This window comes from Bufo bufo, chromosome 5, assembly GCF_905171765.1.
Source record: "Bufo bufo chromosome 5, aBufBuf1.1, whole genome shotgun sequence".
Classification (NCBI taxonomy): domain Eukaryota; kingdom Metazoa; phylum Chordata; class Amphibia; order Anura; family Bufonidae; genus Bufo; species Bufo bufo.
The window spans coordinates 144,394,240-144,413,433 of record NC_053393.1 but is presented as its reverse complement, the minus strand read 5'-3'; the positions used below and the strand labels follow the sequence as shown (position 1 = coordinate 144,413,433).

Here is a 19,194-nt window from a genome sequence, read left to right as displayed (position 1 = left end):
CTGTAGGGGGCAGTATTACTAATGAGGGCATTCTAGAAGGGAATTACTATTGGTGGGACTATGAGGAGCACTATTACTATGGGGGGCACTCATTTTTCTTCAGGATAGTATTTGGGGGTACAGAAAAATGAGGAAGCTAAGATGTCTGTGTGTCACACTCTGTAGAGATGAGGCGCGGCTGAGAGAAGTTGTCCGGACGGAATGGAGAAGATAATGACAGAGAAGATCTACATCAGAGGAGACGCCACCTGGGAGGACCTGGATGTGAGAGGTATGTGCTGCTGTATAGCTATAGCGGGCTTAGGGGTCGGTTGGTCGACTTAGAGAATTGGGCCATATGCATTGGGGCTTGGGCCCCAGATCTTTTGAGACTCTAGCAACGCCCCTGAATGGGGTGGTTGCACCTGGACAAACCCACCTCAAAGCCACCCCAGCAAAACAGCCGATATCTCCAGTGGAAGTAGCAGGTGGCCACACATTGACCCTACAGTTATGTTACATGAGACATGTAGTTATGTAGTTTTATATGGCACCTATTCAGACAGATAACCATGAAATAATCCGGTCAATCAGATCACTACGGTGCAGAAGCTGTTCTCACCAGTGACTCTCTACAGTACAGTATATATAGTATTGCATAGGACTGCAGGACAACATTCTGCATCTTAAAGGGGTTTTCCATCTTTGGGGGCCTTTCAAGCAGACACCCCAATATGGCAGTGACATGTAACCCACTGACATGACTGCTGTGGCCAGTAATTGGCTGCAGAGGCCGCTGGTACACGTCTGGACCGGAGCGGTGCAGTTGCAGCAGGGGAAACAAAGGAGCAGGAATCCAGCGGTGCGAAGCAGGTAAGTACTGTATGCTTCTCTCCACAGGTCTGGCCATGTAAGGGGGTCTGCCTGAAAGGTCCCTGAAGATGGAAACTCTAACATAATGCAGTCACAATAGGAATTAAAACAAATCCAGTTCTGTTATAACTGGCTATGTAATAAATGTAAAATAACTTACTTGTTAGTATCTTCCACGTCTTCTTTTCATCATCATAGTATTGAACCAGGTTGCTGGGCAGTCTATCTGGTCCAGGAGGCAGTCCTCCGACTAATAATAACATCTTCTTGCTGGATCGAATTCTTCACCCAAAACAGAAAAGAAGAAAAATGAAGCGTGTCATATTTCAAGCGTGTTGGCATCCAGGTGTAATCGACTTTAATGGATCTTGCATCTCCCCATAATCATGTCACAATAAGTTGGAGGTAAGGCCTGAGCAGGATAGCGCTCATAAAATAACTGAACATCCCTTGGTAGTCAAAAGAAGAAAAAAAGCTCCTCTCATGCCATTTGTTTAAGGTTCTTTTCAGAATTACATCTTTTTTTCTCCTGTTATCCCTATAAATCATGGCTCTTTACAGCTGAGCACTCATGAAATGCCCTGCAGTTGTGATAAGGTTAGGCATTAAAGTTACACATCAAAAATCATATTAGTCAGATCGTTATTATAAGTCGTTTTACACCTACAGAACCTTGAAAAATGGTAAAGGTTATATTGGGAGACAGGAGACACAGCTCTGAGAGGACTTAGAATATACAGGTTCCTCCAGAGTAATTAGCTGCAGGCTGCACTCATTGTATGATTCCTCCTTGGACATTAGCCGCCACATATTGGCTTCTTACATTATAGATCTTGATCATCTCCATTCCCCTGCCCCCATGCACTAGTGGCTACAACATTGACTGGTGAATGTGTCATCTTCCCTGGAGTGGGCCCTGCCAGTGATTTCCACTGATCCAGCGGTGGAAACCTGCTCATCTGTGCTAAAGTCACTCTAATTCCATCCTTCTGCTATTTTGTTCTGCCATCTCCCCTTGGGGGCAACTATATAACAGTGTGACTACCCACCCACCGAGTGCAGGAAATTCTCTTTTTTTCAGCCATGCTTGTGATTCCCAATATGCCTTCAAGCTCCAAAGTTCAAGACTGCCTAGTAATTGAGAGTCTATGCACTGCTACGGCCCAGGCTCTTATATTCATTTATTAGACATAATTTGGGAATAGAGTTAAAAGGACAGTATCACAATATGCTCTTGTCAAAATTCAGGAAACCATATTTTATACTATCTATCTAATCTTAGCAATGTTATTTCTATCTATCATATTCATCTGTTCCATCTACCTCTTCATCTACTGTGAGTAAGTGGGGTCTTTTACAGTATGAGGTCAGACTGAGTATTTTGAGAACTAAATGTGCCTTATGTATATAATAGTTGAGGATAAAAACCTACAGCCACAAAAACTGGTCATACAATACCCGTTTTTCACTCCCTGCCTTCCCGGAACCATAACTTTTTTTTTTTACTTTTCTCAATTCACATAGCTGTATGAGGGCTTGTTTTTTAAGGGACAAGTTGCACTTTCTAATGCCACCACTACAAATTGCATACGATGTAGTAGGAAGCTTAAAAAAATTCCAAATCGGGTGGAACTGGAAAAGAAACGCAATTCTGCCATAGTTTTATGAGTTTTCTTATTATACATTTCCTGTGTGGTAAAACTGATACCACATTTATATACTTTTTTTTTGTGTTTTAATACTTAAAAAATAAAACGTTTGGAAAAAATGATTCTTTTTTATTGTCATATCCTGACCCCCATAACTTTTCTATATTTACATATATGGAGATTTTTGCAAGGCGATCTGTAGTTTTCAGTGATACCATTTTGAGTTGTAAGACTTTTTGATCACTTTTTATCTAATTATTCTTTAAGCGACAAAAAAACGCAAATCAGCCATTTCGATTTTTTTCCCCAGTATGGCTTTTATTTTAATAGTTCAAACATTTAATTTATAAATTTTTATTATGGGGAAAGGGGGTGATATGGATTTTTATATATTTGTAAAAACTTTTTTTTCTTTTTAAAAAATTATTTTTTGAACCCCCTATGGTCTTGAACATGCAATCTTATTTCTCATATTCTACTAGGATTTTACACAGCATATTATGATGAATTCAGTCTTTTCCTATGGAGCCTTGCAGGCCTTCATAGGAACAACAGTTCTAATACCATGGGTTTCTTCCGAAACAACCAACGGCCCCCCCAATGACTGTGCGGGTGAGCTGTTCCAGCCCTGGGAACACAGCGCTCCCAGGGAAAGGCACCTCAGATAGCTTGGTCAAATTGACCATTGACATCTGATGGGTTAAATGTCTGCGATCGGCGTTATCGCCAATAGCAGACATTAGCCCTGGCTGTTTGCTGTGTGAGACAGCAGTAGCTATAGTGACACCAGTGTGTACATACTTGCTTTATCTTAATATGCCTGGGTGACTACTGTTTGTATCAGAAAAACAGCAATACTTCTTGCATGGTGCATCTCTAATTATCAGCTGTCTCTTTGCTAGTGAGAATAGCTGCTCCCCATAGACTACACATAGAGACAGCAGATTCTGCTTCTTCATTGTCTCCAACTGACTCCAACCTTGCTCCCAGCAATACGAAGTCAACTCTTTTATGAACAGTAGATGAGATTGTCCTTTGCTGGACCTCATAGTCCTTGTTTTGGCAAAGCCCATTGTGAGAACCAAATCTTGTTTCATCTGAGAAACCTACTTTAGTTGTATGTAGGAATGTGGGCCTTTTCCAGGATTGCAATGAACCAAGGAAATATTCTGATACATTGATGCCACTATCTGTGGATATTTCTAAAGTCTTGCATATCAACTTGTATAACGGAAGTGGCAGAAAAAGCACAAAGGTACAACAATATGTTGTATCATAGATTGGGCACTTGGGCACTGATCAGATGAACAGATTCTGAACGGCTGTTGTCAACTCTGTGTCCAGTCTCCAGTCACTCATATTGTGGCAGTATAACAGCACATTAAACTCAATGAGCCTCGTGTATCAAAAACTCTCAGGGGAAAAGTGGCCCTTGGTGACCAGACAATCTGATAGAATATCTACACAATGGAAATAAAACACCTTTTACTTTTCAGTTATATAGGACTTGCGAAATGACAATGGAAATGCACAAAAAATGCAAATAGTAAAATAAATTTCAATTTTTCTGTGTAATTTGGTACACACGTGGTTTCCTGGTACACGTCTTCATAAGAGTAGATGAAATATACATGAAGTATTCAGAATGTGACAGGAGCTGCACAATGTACAGGAGAACATATGGTTGGAACATGACCACTAGGATAGCAGGCATAACAGTTCAAGTGCCCATCATCTAACGGTGAGGTGATGACTATGGCTGATGGAGAGGGAGCAGGGAAAATCGAATTTAGCTCACTGGAAGACCTTGTTCAGTCTCCCTGTGCTGTGACATCACTTTGTGCATTCCTGTACTTAGCATTATCTTTGGATTGTGATGTCACTGTGTGCATTATTCTACTTCACTATGAGTATTATCCCACTAGTGTGACATCACTATTTGTGACCTTGCCTAGTGGAATATTTCTGTACTGTGACATAAAGGTGTGCATTATGTTAACCCTATACTGTAATCCCTGTGCATTACATTACCCCTGGACTTCACTGTTTGTACTACATTAAACTTGTGCTGTGATATCACTGTGTGCATTACATTAACCCTGTCCTGTGATATCACTGTGATGTGCTTCTTCCTGCTCACTAATAAAAGAAAACATTTGTTTCACTGAGGAATAATAGTGCATTATGATGTTTCATTCCACTGCCTATCTAAGTGATAGTGTGAATGGGGTCTTTAAAAAACTTTCTACCTCTGTCAGCATCCAATAAGCATCCCAAATTTAAAAAAAATTACAAAAACACTTATTTTTTTGATGGCAGGTTATATTAAAATGGACCGTTTTAAAGATAGCATGTGTGAGAAAAAAAATCTCCATAGCTTTATGGTAAGAGGTTCACAACCTGACATCACCTCAAAGTCACTGGCATGGAACGTGTGTTCTATTACACCGTTAGTGAGGTGTCAGATTTATACTGATATTTATGCCATTCCTTACTGGCGGAGGCATCGCACTTTTAATAATACAGTAATAAATTGGCTAAAGTGTCAGTAAAACAGAGCAGAAAATATTTCTTATTAGGTGTGACATATTTATAACTGAGCATGTCTTATCCATTGTTTCTCCTACAGCTATTTTCTGATTTTGGAGGTCTGATATCAAACATAGTGTATATGAATATCTATATGAATAGCTAGATATGCTTTATTCGAATGGTGTGTCTCATTAGAGACAACCCTTTTCGAGGGCCTATCAGCTGATCACCCCAGGTCTGGCTTCCAGCACCCCGTGGCTTATTTTGCCAGTGAAGGCTGCAGATGAAATGTAGTATTACATGGAGGCCATACAGATGAATGGCAGTCCTTGTAATACAAGGAAGGCCCGAGTCCATCCGAACAGTAACCACTCCTACAGAGCAGCTTTTCAGGAGGAGACCCCCTCTGTGACATCAATATTCTCTAATAGCATTTGGACAATAGTAATCTTCATGAGGCGATCCCTTTAAGGACAGATTTGAACAATGTTGCAAGCAAGAGACAGACATGATGAGAATACAATCCCATAGAAACTTCTATATATTTGTTGTTTTAGGCTACGTTTACATCAGCATTATAAAATCCAGCAGAGGAACAGTCTGCTCTAGTTCACCATATCTGGCATAGCCTGCCAGATCCCCGCTGAAGACTGAAGTTTGTCTGGCCGAAAGCTGGCATTTGAGCCAGAAAGCGGTCGGATCCCATTGTAGTCAACGAGGATCCGGCAGTTCCCAGCATTATCCGGCAATTCCGAATACGGTGGCAGCTGCTCCTCTGCGGGAATAGCTTGCCGGATTTCATAACGCTGATGTGAACGTTTTGGCCTCACACTGCAGATCCATCTGCCTGAAGCAGGCCTTTGGGAGGCTTGCTGCAGTTCTTGCAGCATGGGAATAACAATGCTGTTTTTCATAAACATTGTTTTTCATTAAGATCAATGTATGATTAAGCCATCCATTTACGTTAGGTGGCCCTAGTACTGTAGGTAACTATACCCTAATAAGGCTTATAAAAGAGTTCTGGGGTCAGACTACCCCTTAAATACAAATTCTTTGATTACTATTGTCTGCTCTCGTTCTGTTGTTCCACCCCAGTCTTTTAGGCAGAGTAGGTATTTTACATTCATCTTATTATTTAACCAAGTAAATGTTGTTTTATATCTGAACAGTTTACATGTCAAGTATTTCTTTACTACATATTCTTCAGCTACAGGCTACATGCACACGACCGCGGTGTGTTTTGCGGTCCACAAATTGCAGATCCGCAAAACACGGATGGCGTCCGTGTGCGTTCCGCAATTTGCGGAACGGCACGGACAACCACTAATATAACTGCATATTCTTGTCCGCAAAATGGACAAGAATAGGACAGGTTAAAAAAAAATTGCGGACCACAGAACAGAGCAACGGATGCGGACAGCACGCAGAGTGCTGTCTGCATCTTTTGCGGCCACATTGAAGTGAATGGGTCCGCATCCGAGCCGCCAAAACTGCGGCTCGGATACGGACCAAAACAACGGTCGTGTGCATAAGGCCACACTGTGTTACTAACATATTTTGATGTATTTCAGTGCTGCTTGCTCTGAGCTAGTTATTCAGGTGGCCTTTGCAGCCTGATAATACATTAGGACATATATGTTAAGTTTAAAAGAAGGAGAATTAACAAAAGATAATAATTTATTAACCTTTTTCATATGCTGTATACATAACTACCACAAAGTACTGAAGTAAGTACATGATCACTAAAGAGGTTTGCTTAAAGGGGTTTTCTCATCTCAGACAATGGGGGTATATCGCTAGGATATGCCCCTATTGTCTTATAGGTGCGGGTCCCACCGCTGGTACCCACACCTATATCGAGAACGGAGCCCCGAAAGTGAAGGAGAGCGCACTGCGCATGCGCAGCCTCTCTCCATTCATTTCCATGGGGCTGCCGAAAATAGCCAAGCGTTGGCTCGGCTATTGCCGTCTGCCCCATAGAAATTAATGGAAGCTTTTATCTGTCTAAAATGTCAATATAGCTCACTAACATATTTATTTTGTCCAAATTGCCTCCTTTCCTTGGTTCAATTTATTCTTCCATCCCATTATTGTATGCTCATTGTCAGGGGATACGGCCACTGCTATAAAATAGTTCTGGTCTCTCTGGTGGCCAGGATCACAGAAGTGCACATAATCACGCATGCACAGCATACCCCTTCCCGACCATGTCGCACCAGCGCTGGTAGACTGGAGCTGTTCTACACACCTACTCACTAGCAGCCTTGGGAACACGCACATCCAGGCAAGTGCGGGATGAAGTAATCCTAGTGCCACTTGCCTGTGCCATCAATCAAGCTTTTAGTCAACGCCCCCCTAAGCGGTAGTGACAGTGATAGCGCTCAAATTATGAGGTGAGACAACCCTTTTAAACAAATTGGACAGTGTTTTTTGGGAAAGAATGAACAATTTTTTTAAATTTGTAAGAAAGATAAATGATTTTCGAAAAGTTTTATTTGGGACTATTAAGAAATACAAATAACTAAAAAAGTAAATATACTGATGCAATTAAAGAGTACTGTATATAGAAAAGATACTAATATAACAAACTTCTAGCACAAGCCACCTTTTAGTTAAAAGCTTGTCTTTATTAAAGTCCTCTTAAAACAGTTCAGAGCATTCATCCCCCGCAAGGTTATGCTCGCGGCCACAGATAGATGCGGCCTGTTAGTCCCTAATATAATGCACTATTACTGGGCTTCTCATCTGTGTGTCATTTCATTTTGGGCGTCCCAACAGGCATACACCAAATGGGTAGAAATTGAAAAACTCTGGATTGCCCCGGTTCATCCAAACACCCTGCTATGGCAGCGCCCAACTCCCCCCCCCCCCTCGTAGCCCCCCACTCCCTTCCTGGGGCATATGGCCTTTACCAAACACATATGGGACACCTGCCACAGACGATTTGCCTTAGCTTCTCAGCACTCCTCTATGATCTCCTTTCTTTACAACCCAGCTATTCCCTCTAGCTTAACTGCCCCTATGGTCCGGGTCTGGTCGTCGTTGGGTCTCTTCCACCTGGCGGACATTGTGGACGCCTCTACTCTGACACTGAAATCCTTTGCGCAACTTCAAGACCAATTGAAATTACCGGCGACGGAGGACTCCACTACCTCCATGTTCGTCACTATGTGAGCACCACTTTTGGTTGGCTTAAGGTGTCACTCCCTACCCCATTTGAGCGTTTGTGCCGACTGGGCACAGGGACGAGAGGCCTGATCTCTCTCATCTACCGCCTTTTGGCCACATCCGCGGAGGGCTAGATCCCACATCATGCATATATGGATAAATGGGCTACCGCCCTCAGATCGCCTCTTTCTCACAGTGCCTGGCAGACTGTATGGACTAGGGCAGCCCTGTCATCTATCTGCACCACGTATAAGGAGACGCTCTTACTCCCCCTTACCTGTTCCTTTGCTTTTGTGTCAGTTGTCTTATCCCTAGTTCTGAGTTTTATGTGCTACATCTTTGGATATAATTATGGGAACTGTACTACTGTACGCAATGTTTTTTGTGCATGTTCCTATTTTGATGGTTTGCCAAATGACTCTGTATGAGCTATGTCGTACCATTTCATGTTTTTCCCCTTTTTTCCTTTCTGGATTATTGAAAATCTGCACGCTACAGTATGTGCTAATAAAAATCTACAGTATAAAAAAAAACAGTTCACGGCATTACAACATGTCTGATTCGCAGTATAGCATGTCTGGTTTACTTGTCGTTTTGGCTTAGTTAAAACCTAGTTATGACTAAGGCGTTCAGCCGAAAAACGTAAACCGGACAAGTTATACTGTGAATCAGACATGTGAAATGTTCTTGAATATTTTAAGAGCTCTTCAATAAAGACAGGCTTTTAAATGGAAGGTGGCTTGTGCTGCGTGTTTGTTGTATTAGAGACTTAAGGTGGGTTTACACGATCCGATGTACAGCCGATTGTCGGGAGGGAAGTGTTCCTTCCTGACAGTCGGCTGCTTGTTCAGTAAAGGAGACCATTGCATTTACATGCAGCAATATCTTTCACAGTATGAGGACGAGGGATCACTGTTGCTATCATTCGTCTCCATACAGAATCATTGTTCCTGGACAGTAGATCGCTGTTTAGACAGCACAATCTACTGCCCAGAAATGATCATTTAGGTGCCTGCGCGAACGACAAGATCACCCGATGAACGAACATTTAGAGAGGAAGACTGTCGGAAACAAGCATTTGCGGGAACGTTCATTCCCGATAATCTGCCCAATTATCGGGCAACGTAAATCCACCTTTACCTTACTCCGGAAGTTGTGTGCACCCAGATCCCAGGAGGCGGTGGTTGAGCTGACTAATTTGTTCTACATAGAAGATACGGTACTACAAATCTTTCACTAAACATATACCTAGATGTGATCACAGAGTTGCTTGATGTACACAGAGGTGACTAGGTGCAGCACAATATATGTGCAGGGTCTGCTCTCCTGAATGTAGATGTCCAACAGCGTAGGTAGGTTTAGAGTAGGACCTGCCTGACTGAGACTACCTTGCACAGATTTGTTTTGATCAAAATATATTGGCTGAGAGTCTCAGATTTTATCATATCAGAGTGAGGGATTAGTGTCTTGGTGGGGAGTGGGGGAAAGCCCCCACCGTACAACGTGGGGATTATAGGGAAGCAGCTAGGCCTGGAAACAGGAAAAAGGGAGCTAGAAACCAACTAAGCATCCCTTAATCCTATCCCTGACCTCCTGACTGTATGAGCCGCCATCGATGGTAGGGGGGGCTCATACTCTTGAACCTGGGCCCTGCTGAGCCTAACGGTCCCTGCAGTATGGCGTCAGAAGTTGGAGATAACTGATTCCTCCAAGACACGGAGGAACCAGAGTCTCCAACAGGCCTCGCAACAAAGGGGAAGAAAGCAGCCAGCAGTGCACGACACGACAGGTATGTGTCCAGAGGCAGAAAACAGCACTGCCAACAGGACCAACATGGACACCTACCTGACACAGCTGCAACAGGAACTTGAGCTGTCCACGCCGCTACCACTGGATCCTGGAAATGCGCATAGGCCCAAACACAAACAACAGGCAGGATCCAGCAGAAAGACCAAACACAGAATCCAGTAGAAACAACCTGGACCACCATGAGGCAAGAACCATGGCGGCACCAGGCCGAGCTTCTTGTAGTTCCCTGTCTGGGAAACTCCAGGAACCCCCTTCCGGAGGTATAGGACATACAAAGGATATGTCTGGCATCCATGCTGACCTGAAAAACCAAATAGGTCAGACATGAAACACCAAACCAGACATAACAACAACTCCAAACATAAACCCACACCAAACATACAACAAGTGATGTTGGGTAACAGAAACAGACACAAAGGGGTGACATTGATGTCCCTTAAGGTGGCCCTCAAGGACTGGGCAGATGGAATAGCACCAGCTCCTCAAGACACTGTAGACAATTTGACCTCAGGCTCACAACTCCAGAACATAAGAGCCATGAGGCCATACCCAGCTCCACCTTACACACCTCTTAACCCCGTGCATACCAGAAAGGGAAGGAAGAAAGCCTTAAAGGGGAAGTTCACACGCATGCTCAACAAACACATTGCCACCGGCAACCATCATGCGCGGCGAAAGTGTCATGGCAAACTACCACCAAGCCGTGACACTTAGTCCATATATAATGTTTGCATCTATTGTGATTTTTTTCTTTAGAAATGTTGCCATGTACATCTGCATATTTAGTTATTATATACAGTAGTGCAGGATGTTTTGTACCTTTTTCTCAGATTTTTGATAAATTTATGTGCTTGAAGGAGTGGCACCTTCAAGTGTGAATGCGCTCCTATTATCTGGGGAGTAGCATTCTTGCGCACTTTTTGCCCCACCTATCCCACATACGACTTTGAGTAGGTGGTACATATACTGTAGGTGTGTGTACTCCTTCTCTCATCGGTTGCTTGATGCACACAGAGGTAACTAGGAGCAGCACACTATATGTGCAGGGTCTGCTCTGCTGAATGTACTTGTCCAACGGCATAGGTAGGTTTAGATTAGGACCTCCCTGACTGAAACCACCTTGGCGCGGGTAGACGGGAACAGATGTGTTTTGATCAAAATATATTGGCTGAGAGTCTCAGATTTTATCATATCAGAGTGAGGGCTTAGTCCATATGTAATGTAATGTTTGCATCTATTGTGATTTTTTTCGTTAGAAATGTTGCCATGTACATCTGCATATTTAGTTATCATATCGTGCAGGATGTTTTGTATCTTTTTTCTGTGATTTGTGATCACAGATTTGACATAGTCACAGCAAACTATGGGCTATTTTACGGTTCACTTATCACTTCTATACTAATCATGGTGGTGATGGTGAATGAGGGGTCCTCACTGCTCTCTGTAATGGGCAAAGTGATTATAGATGAAGGCAAATTGCTCGTATACAGTAAAGTGAAGCATGCATACAGTTGTGTTCAAAATTATTCAACCCCCAATGCTGTAAAGGGTTTTAGGGAATTTAGTGTACATTTGTAATTGTGTTCAGAATGAAATCTTACAAGGACTTTTTAAAGAACCAAATGCAACTAAAATGACATCAATTGTTTTTGTAATACAGTATTAAATGGGTTTTTGGTGATTTCTTCATTGACACAATTATTCAACCCCTTAAAGACTACCACTCTTAAGAACAGAGGTTCATTCAAGTGTTTTCGATCAGGTATTGAAAACACATGTGGATGTCAAGGAGCAGCAATCAAGCATAATAAGCACCAATTAGGCAGATGTAAAAGGACTGTGATACTCAGCTCCTTCTAGACATTTACTGGTGTGTTTACAAACATGGTGAAGTCAAGAGAATGGTCCAGGAAGACAAGAGAAGAGGTGATTTCTCTTCACAGGAAGGGCAATGGCTATAAGAAGATTGCAAAGATGTTAAACATACCAAGAGACACCATAGGAAGCATCATTCGCAAATTCAAGGCAAAGGGCACTGTTGAAACGCTACCTGGTCATGGCAGAAAGAAGATGCTGACTTCGACTGCTGTGCTCTACCTGAAGCGCAAAGTGGAGAAAAGTCCCCGTGTGACTGCTGAGGAACTGAAAAAAGATTTGTCAGATGTGGGTACTGAAGTTTCAGCTCAGACAATAAGGCGCACACTGCGTAATGAAGGCCTCCATGCCAGAACTCCCAGGCGCACCCCCTTGCTGTCTCCAAAGAATAAGAAGAGTCGACTGCAGTATGCCAAAAGTCATGTGGACAAACCACAAAAGTGTTCTGTGGACTGATGAAACAAAATTAGAACTGTTTGGGCCCATGGATCAACGCTATGTTTGGAGGAGGAAGAACAAGGCCTATGAAGAAAAGAACACCTTGCCTACTGTGAAGCATGGTGGGGGGTCAATCATGCTTTGGGGCTGTTTTGCTTCTACAGGTACAGGAAAGCTTCAGCGTGTGCAGGGTACCATGAATTCTCTTCAGTACCAGGAGATATTGGATGGAAATGTGATGCAGTCCGTCACAAACCTGAGGCTTGGGAGACGTTGGACCTTTCAACAGGACAATGATCCCAAGCATACCTCCAAGTCCACTAGAGCATGGTTGCAGATTAAAGGCTTGAACATTTTGAAGTGGCCATCGCAGTCACCAGACTTAAATCCGATTGAGAACCTCTGGTGGGACTTAAAGAAAGCAGTTGCAGTGCGCAAGCCTAAGAATGTGACTGAACTGGAGGCTTTTGCCCATGAAGAATGGGTGAAGATACCCGTAGATCGCTGCAAGACACTTGTGTCAAGCTATGCTTCACGTTTAAAAGCTGTTATAACTGGAAAAGGATGTTGTACTAAGTACTAAGATTGAATGTCACTTGGGGGTTGAATAAAACTGATAATGATGTGAGCACAGAAAAGACATTTGTGGTTATTTCATTATACATGTTATGTTATATTTGTCTGACTTACAAGTGCCTCTTTGATTTAATTGTAAACAAGATGACTGAAATGATCAAAATCAATGTCAAACTGGCCAAAAGACTCAATTTCAGTGGGGGTTGAATAATTTTGAACACAACTGTACAAGTACTGTATTGTTATGCATTCAGAACTTGGGAGCCACACGTGGCTTTGCAGGTGGTGTCAGCCTTAAATGCTGTTATGCCATAGTAAAACCATGGTGATTTGATGATGCTGAAACATGGCACTAAGGTCAAAATCATGTTACTTGCAGTTGACGCTAAGTAATGTTCATGTCACACTGTCATATCTTGAATGGGCTCTTCCAACTGTAATATTCCATAGGACTCAAAAACACTTGTTACATCTGAAAGTGACTTTCAAGGCTGGCAAGATGATTATCAGCATGATATGGGATTTAATGTCCGTAGTCAAAGCTACTGAGTGGTCTAGGTGTCATGAGAAAAAGCACTTGGAAGCTTCCACTAGATTAGTCGTATATCCCATGGTAGAGAATATTCACCCAGACACAAACACTATGGGATTTTAACTCTGGCTGTTTCTAGACTTTCCCCTGGAATCTTATTTTCCATGTACTCAGTTTAGAGCGGAGTCTGACAAGATAGCGGAGATATTGATGAGTTTTGCCTGCAGAATGGTCTTGCCACTTGAGCAATAAAAGCCACAGAGTTATACCCTAAGTTTTTCCGCTCAATCTGTACATAGAAATACAGATTTTTGCTTTGTACAGCAAGAAAATAGGTGTTATAGATCAAGAAAATAGTCTTAAGATGGTGGCAGTGTCTTGTAGCTTAAAGCACATTCAATTGTTATTTTGCCTGTGTCCTCTGTATAGTTCATCAGAATTTTTACCCCACATTTGTCATGTTTGCTTTTAACTGTTAGCTTATCACCCAGGGCGTGACTGCATGTATGCTCTACATAAGCAACCAGTAGAGATGCAGAAACTCTGCAGAAACAGTTGAAAATTCACTTGTTTAGTCACCTTTTTAGGCCTCATGCACACGACCGTTGTTGTGTTCCGTTCCGCAAAATGGGGTTCCGTTGTTCCGTGATCCGTTTATCGTTTTTGTTTCCGTGTGTCTTCCTTTATTTTTGGAGGATCACCAGACATGAAGGAAAGTAATAAAAAATCTAAGTCAAGTTTGCCATGCAAATGATAGGAAAAAAACGGACGCGGACGCAGATGACAATCTTGTGTGCCTCCGCGTTTTTTCACGGTCCCATTGGCTTGAATGGGTCCGCAAACCGTTTTCCGTGAAAAAAATAGGACAGGTTATATTTTTTTGATGGACTGGAATCACGGACGCGGATGACAAACGGTGCATTAGCCGAGTTTTCAACGGACCTATTGAAAGTCAATGGGTCCGCAGAAAATCACAAAAAACGGAACAACGGACACGTAATAAAACAATGGTCTTGTGCATGAGGCCTTAAAGAGATTTTTTTATAGTTAAAATAAAGAAGTAAAGTTTCAATCAGTGCTGCCGAAATTCTGTATTTGGGATGTTATGGCTGAGACACTGGGCCTATCTCTCACTCATTCATGTCTGCATCATTCCTCATATTCGACTAAAATACACACACCGTGCTGCAGTTTCCTTGTGACTAGCCTCATCATTTATGACTTTACATAATTTCTCTCGATTGAAGGGGTTATCTGACTACAAAAAAAGTTCTAGCCACAGCCGGGATAGTTTGTAACATAAAGAAAAACGCCCTCACCTATTCTACACAGCTCCGATCCAGCACAGACGATCTCCTCCCCACTCTGTCTAGTTCCCAGCGGACTGCAAGTGGTCACGTGACCTCTGAACCTTTGTGGTCACAGGCTACTTGGAGACATGACACTGCTGAGGCAGGTGAATGGCGACAGCAGTGCATGTGACCACGGACGGGACGTCACACCGTGGGGGACTAGAAGACGTGGAGGATAGAAGCGGCGTTGAATAAGTGAGTGTGTTTTTCTTTATGTTAATTTCTCCTGGTTATCGCTAAAATTTGTTTTGGGGTCGATAACCCCTATAATAATGTTATAGAGGTGATAAAAGGAGATATAGTTATATTTTTGATATTATTTCACTTTATGATGTAATTGGGCAAATCACACTGTGATACATTCATGAAGACAACTCCTTCCTATACACACTCGTGGGGGTGCCTGATATGAGCTGCTCTCGCTAACCTAGTCCATGTGGTACTTGGTTGGCTATTCATTTAAATAGCCAGAATGTAATACTACATTTCTCCAGCAGTGGCCACTGCACAGGAAAACTATGGTCAACTGGCGATCTTGTCTGACGATCACATCTGATCAGGACGGTTTCTGAAGACAACTTCTACAGAGGCCGTCTTCATGTAGTGAATGCAATGTTCTATTACAGCTCTTTACCGTGAATCACTACTGATCTATTACATATATGAACTCGGTTCTGATTGGTCATATTCTCCTGAACCATACTTCCTGGCTAAGATTATATATGGTGTCTTTTCTGTGTACCATTCCAGTATTGGGGAGGACTTGATTAGCCCTGTTTGTGACATTGACTTAACAATCTGTTGGAAACATTCCTATCCATGTTAACATGAAAGCATGCGACTATTGCTGCACCACTGGTAAGCTACACATCATTTTAGAAATCCACCACATCAGAGGTAGTGTAATGGAGTTCTGGTGGCTCCATCATGTTCATAACACCAGCTTCAGATGAGGTGTGCTTTGTAACAAGGCACACGCCATAATAATAGTAAACTATATACGGTAGTGCCAGCATACTTTACATTATTATGTTATTAGGGTGATAAGACTGTGGCCAGAAAGGGACGTGCAAAGTAATTCTTGGATGCACTTTGGCATCTGAAAATGCTCATCAGTACAAAAGTATGCTGAGAAAACATTCTCCACGCAGATACACCACCACTAGCCAAAACCATAGGAGAAATGTACCCATAGATGTAACTGGATTTTTTCCACATTGTGACAATCAATCGGCCTGTCTCTCTCTGTCTATTACCTACCTACCTATTTATCTATCTATTACACACTCATTACATTGTCGCTGTTATTTTTTATTTAGTTTGATTCTCTGTGTGATATAGAAAGAAAATCTAATGTTGCTTCCTGTAACCTGTCAAAATGCAGCTGTAAACAAGCTGCTGTTTATGGACCTTATTTAATACACTGAGTGTTCTCAATATACTGGAATGTGAAGGGGTTCTCCAAGTTATTTTTATTGATGACCTATCCTCAGGATATCATACAGCAGCTGTCACAGCCAGACAGCTGAGAAGCGCTCACAGGAGCTTTTCAGATCCTCCTCCCTGAATTTCTTTGTTTTGGTTTAGTTTCTCATCTCGTTAGTCTATCTCAGCTGTCATGCAGTCGGACTGATTGCTGCCCTTTAAATTCTTCCCCATAATGCAGTAGTGTGCGGCTGATACAACTTCCTGGAGTGTGTGTGCATGCTGTTCCCAGTTCCCAGTCGTCAGTCGTCTGCAAGTTAAGTGCTGTTTATGTATTTATGATTTTCTCTTTTCTGGATCCAGGTGACCCTGACTCCCTCCGTGTCAGTGTAGGGAGCCGGTGGTCGTGTCCCCTCACTATTGTAGGGTCTTCGGGTAATAGATAGCCGAGGAACGTGGATATGCGCCCATCCACCTTTGGGGTGTTCGCATAGGCTGAGCAGTGAGGGAGAGCGGCAGGTCTATTGCAGGGGTCTCCCTTTGTTCCTTAGTTGTGGATCCAGAGAGACATTGTTTATATGGTATTGACTTGTTTCCTGTACACCATCCGTGACATTATCAGCCGCCAAAACCATCTCAAGCATGGATCCGGTTTCACTTTTGGCTGAACGCTTTCAGGGTCTTGCTTTGGAGGTAGCTGATCTCCGTAAGACTTTTTCTCAGCTTCAAGTGACCGGTTCAGCTTGCGTTCATGGAGTTTGTGCTGAGCCTAAGATCTCGCTCCCGGATACGTTCTCCGGGGGTAGTGAGAATTTTGTGCGTTTTAGAGAGGCTTGCAAACTCCATTTTCGCCTTCTTCCCCATTCTTCTGGTGATGAAGAACGGAGGGTGGGGATCATTATATCGCTGCTCAGGGGTAACGCTCAGTCCTGGGCCTTTTCGCTGCCGGAGGGGGCACGGCCCCTCCGTTCAGTGGATGAATTCTTTTTAGCCCTGGGTCAGATATATGATGATCCGGATCGTATTGCTCTGGCTGAGTCTAGACTACGTCTGTTATGCCAGGGTAAACAATCCGCAGAGATATACTGCTCAGAATTTCGGAGATGGGCAGCAGATACGGGTTGGAATGATGCTGCACTCCGAAGTCAATTTTGCTATGGTCTTTCAGAGGGATTGAGAGATGCATTTGCCTTTCATGAAAGACCTACCTCCTTGGATTCTGCTATGTCTCAGGCTGTTCGTATTGACAGGCATCTTAGAGAGAGAGGAGAGATCTCTCCTTCCTGTCATACTCAGTCCCGGGACAGTGCAGCGGTCTCATTCTGTGCACAGGGGTCTCAGTCGCTGTCAGCCCCTTCTGAGCAGGAGCCCATGCAGCTGGGGTTGATTGCCTCTGACAATAGAAGATTCAGCCCGCAGGGGAGGGTTTGTTTTTGTTGTGGAGGTATAAATCATCTGGCAAATGTTTGTCCCTCTAGGAGATTCAGGCAGTTTTCTGGGAGTAATAAAGAGACAAAAAGGAAAAAATCTTTTAAAAATGTTCCGTCTGTTACTATTGGCAGGGTTGAGGCGGAAATTGAAGGTTTTCCGTTTGCTTGTAGTTCCCGTTTTGTCCTGCATAGTTCACAATATCCGTTTAATTGTGAATGATGCTCATGTTGAGGATGTGTCATGTTTCGTCCTTAGCGGTTTGCCTACTCCTCTAGTGTTGGGGCTACCCTGTCTCACTAAACATAACCCCACCATTGATTGGCAAGCGAGGCAAATAAATGGTTGGAGTAACTTTTGCAGAGAGAATTGCCTCATAACATCTGTTTCTGAGGTTTCTACTAAGACTGTACCACCTTTCCTCTCTGAATTTTTGGATGTCTTCTCTGAGAGTGGAGTTCAGGGTTTACCTCCGCACAGGGAGTATGATTGCCCTATTAATCTCATCCCAGGCGCCAAGCTGCCTAAATCTCGTTTATACAATCTCTCCCAACCTGAGAGGGTCGCTATGCGTGCTTATATCTCTGAGAGTCTGAGAAAAGGACACATACGACCCTCGAAGTCACCTGTTGCCGCTGGTTTTTTCTTTGTTAAGAAAAGAGATGGTTCTTTAAGACCTTGTCTGGATTTCAGGGAGCTGAACAGTATCACTATTCGTGATCCTTATCCGCTTCCTCTGATCCCGGACCTGTTTAACCAGGTTGTTGGGGCTAAAGTCTTTTCCAAATTAGACCTAAGAGGGGCATACAACCTGGTTAGGGTCAGAGAAGGAGACGAATGGAAGACGGCTTTCAATACCCCTGAGGGCCATTTTGAGAATTTGGTTATGCCTTTTGGTTTGATGAATGCCCCAGCCGTTTTTCAGCATTTCGTCAACAGCATTTTTTATCATTTAATGGGAAAATTTGTATTAGTGTATTTGGATGACATTTTGATTTTTTCTCCTGATTTCAAGACTCATAAGGAACACTTACGTCAGGTCTTGCTCATCCTGCGGGAGAATAAATTATACGCGAAACTGGAAAAATGTGTGTTTGCGGTTCCAGAGATCCAATTTCTGGGGTTTCTTGTCTCCGCTTCTGGTTTTCGCATGGACCCCTAGAAGGTCCGCGCTGTGCTTGAGTGGGAGCTTCCTGAGAATCAGAAGGCGCTGATGTGTTTTTTGGGCTTTGCTAATTATTACAGGAAATTTATTTTGAATTATTCCTCTGTTGTTAAACCACTCACTGATATGACCAGAAAGGGGGTAGATTTTTCTTCCTGGTCGGTAGAGGCGCGTAAGGCCTTTTCTAATATCAAGGAGAGTTTTGCTTCCGCTCCCATCCTAGTACAACCTGATATTTCGTTACCCTTCATAGTTGAGGTTGATGCTTCTGAGGTAGGGGTGGGTGCAGTCTTGTCTCAGGGTTCCTCTCCTGCCAAATGGCAACCGTGTGCCTTTTTCTCAAAGAAACTCTCCTCCGCAGAGAGAAATTATGATGTGGGAGATAGGGAATTG

The 19,194-nt window shown here is 43.0% G+C and overlaps 1 protein-coding gene across 1 annotated transcript in view; it reads right to left on the bottom strand.

The window, feature by feature from the left end:
- Positions 1-19,194, bottom strand: part of KLHL14 (kelch like family member 14) — a 100,835-nt gene that overhangs the window by 69,291 nt on the left and 12,350 nt on the right. The window contains exon 3 of the mRNA XM_040432579.1: positions 1,013-1,134. Coding sequence (XP_040288513.1) covers positions 1,013-1,134 — 122 coding nt within the window. The remainder of the gene's footprint in view (positions 1-1,012; positions 1,135-19,194) is intronic.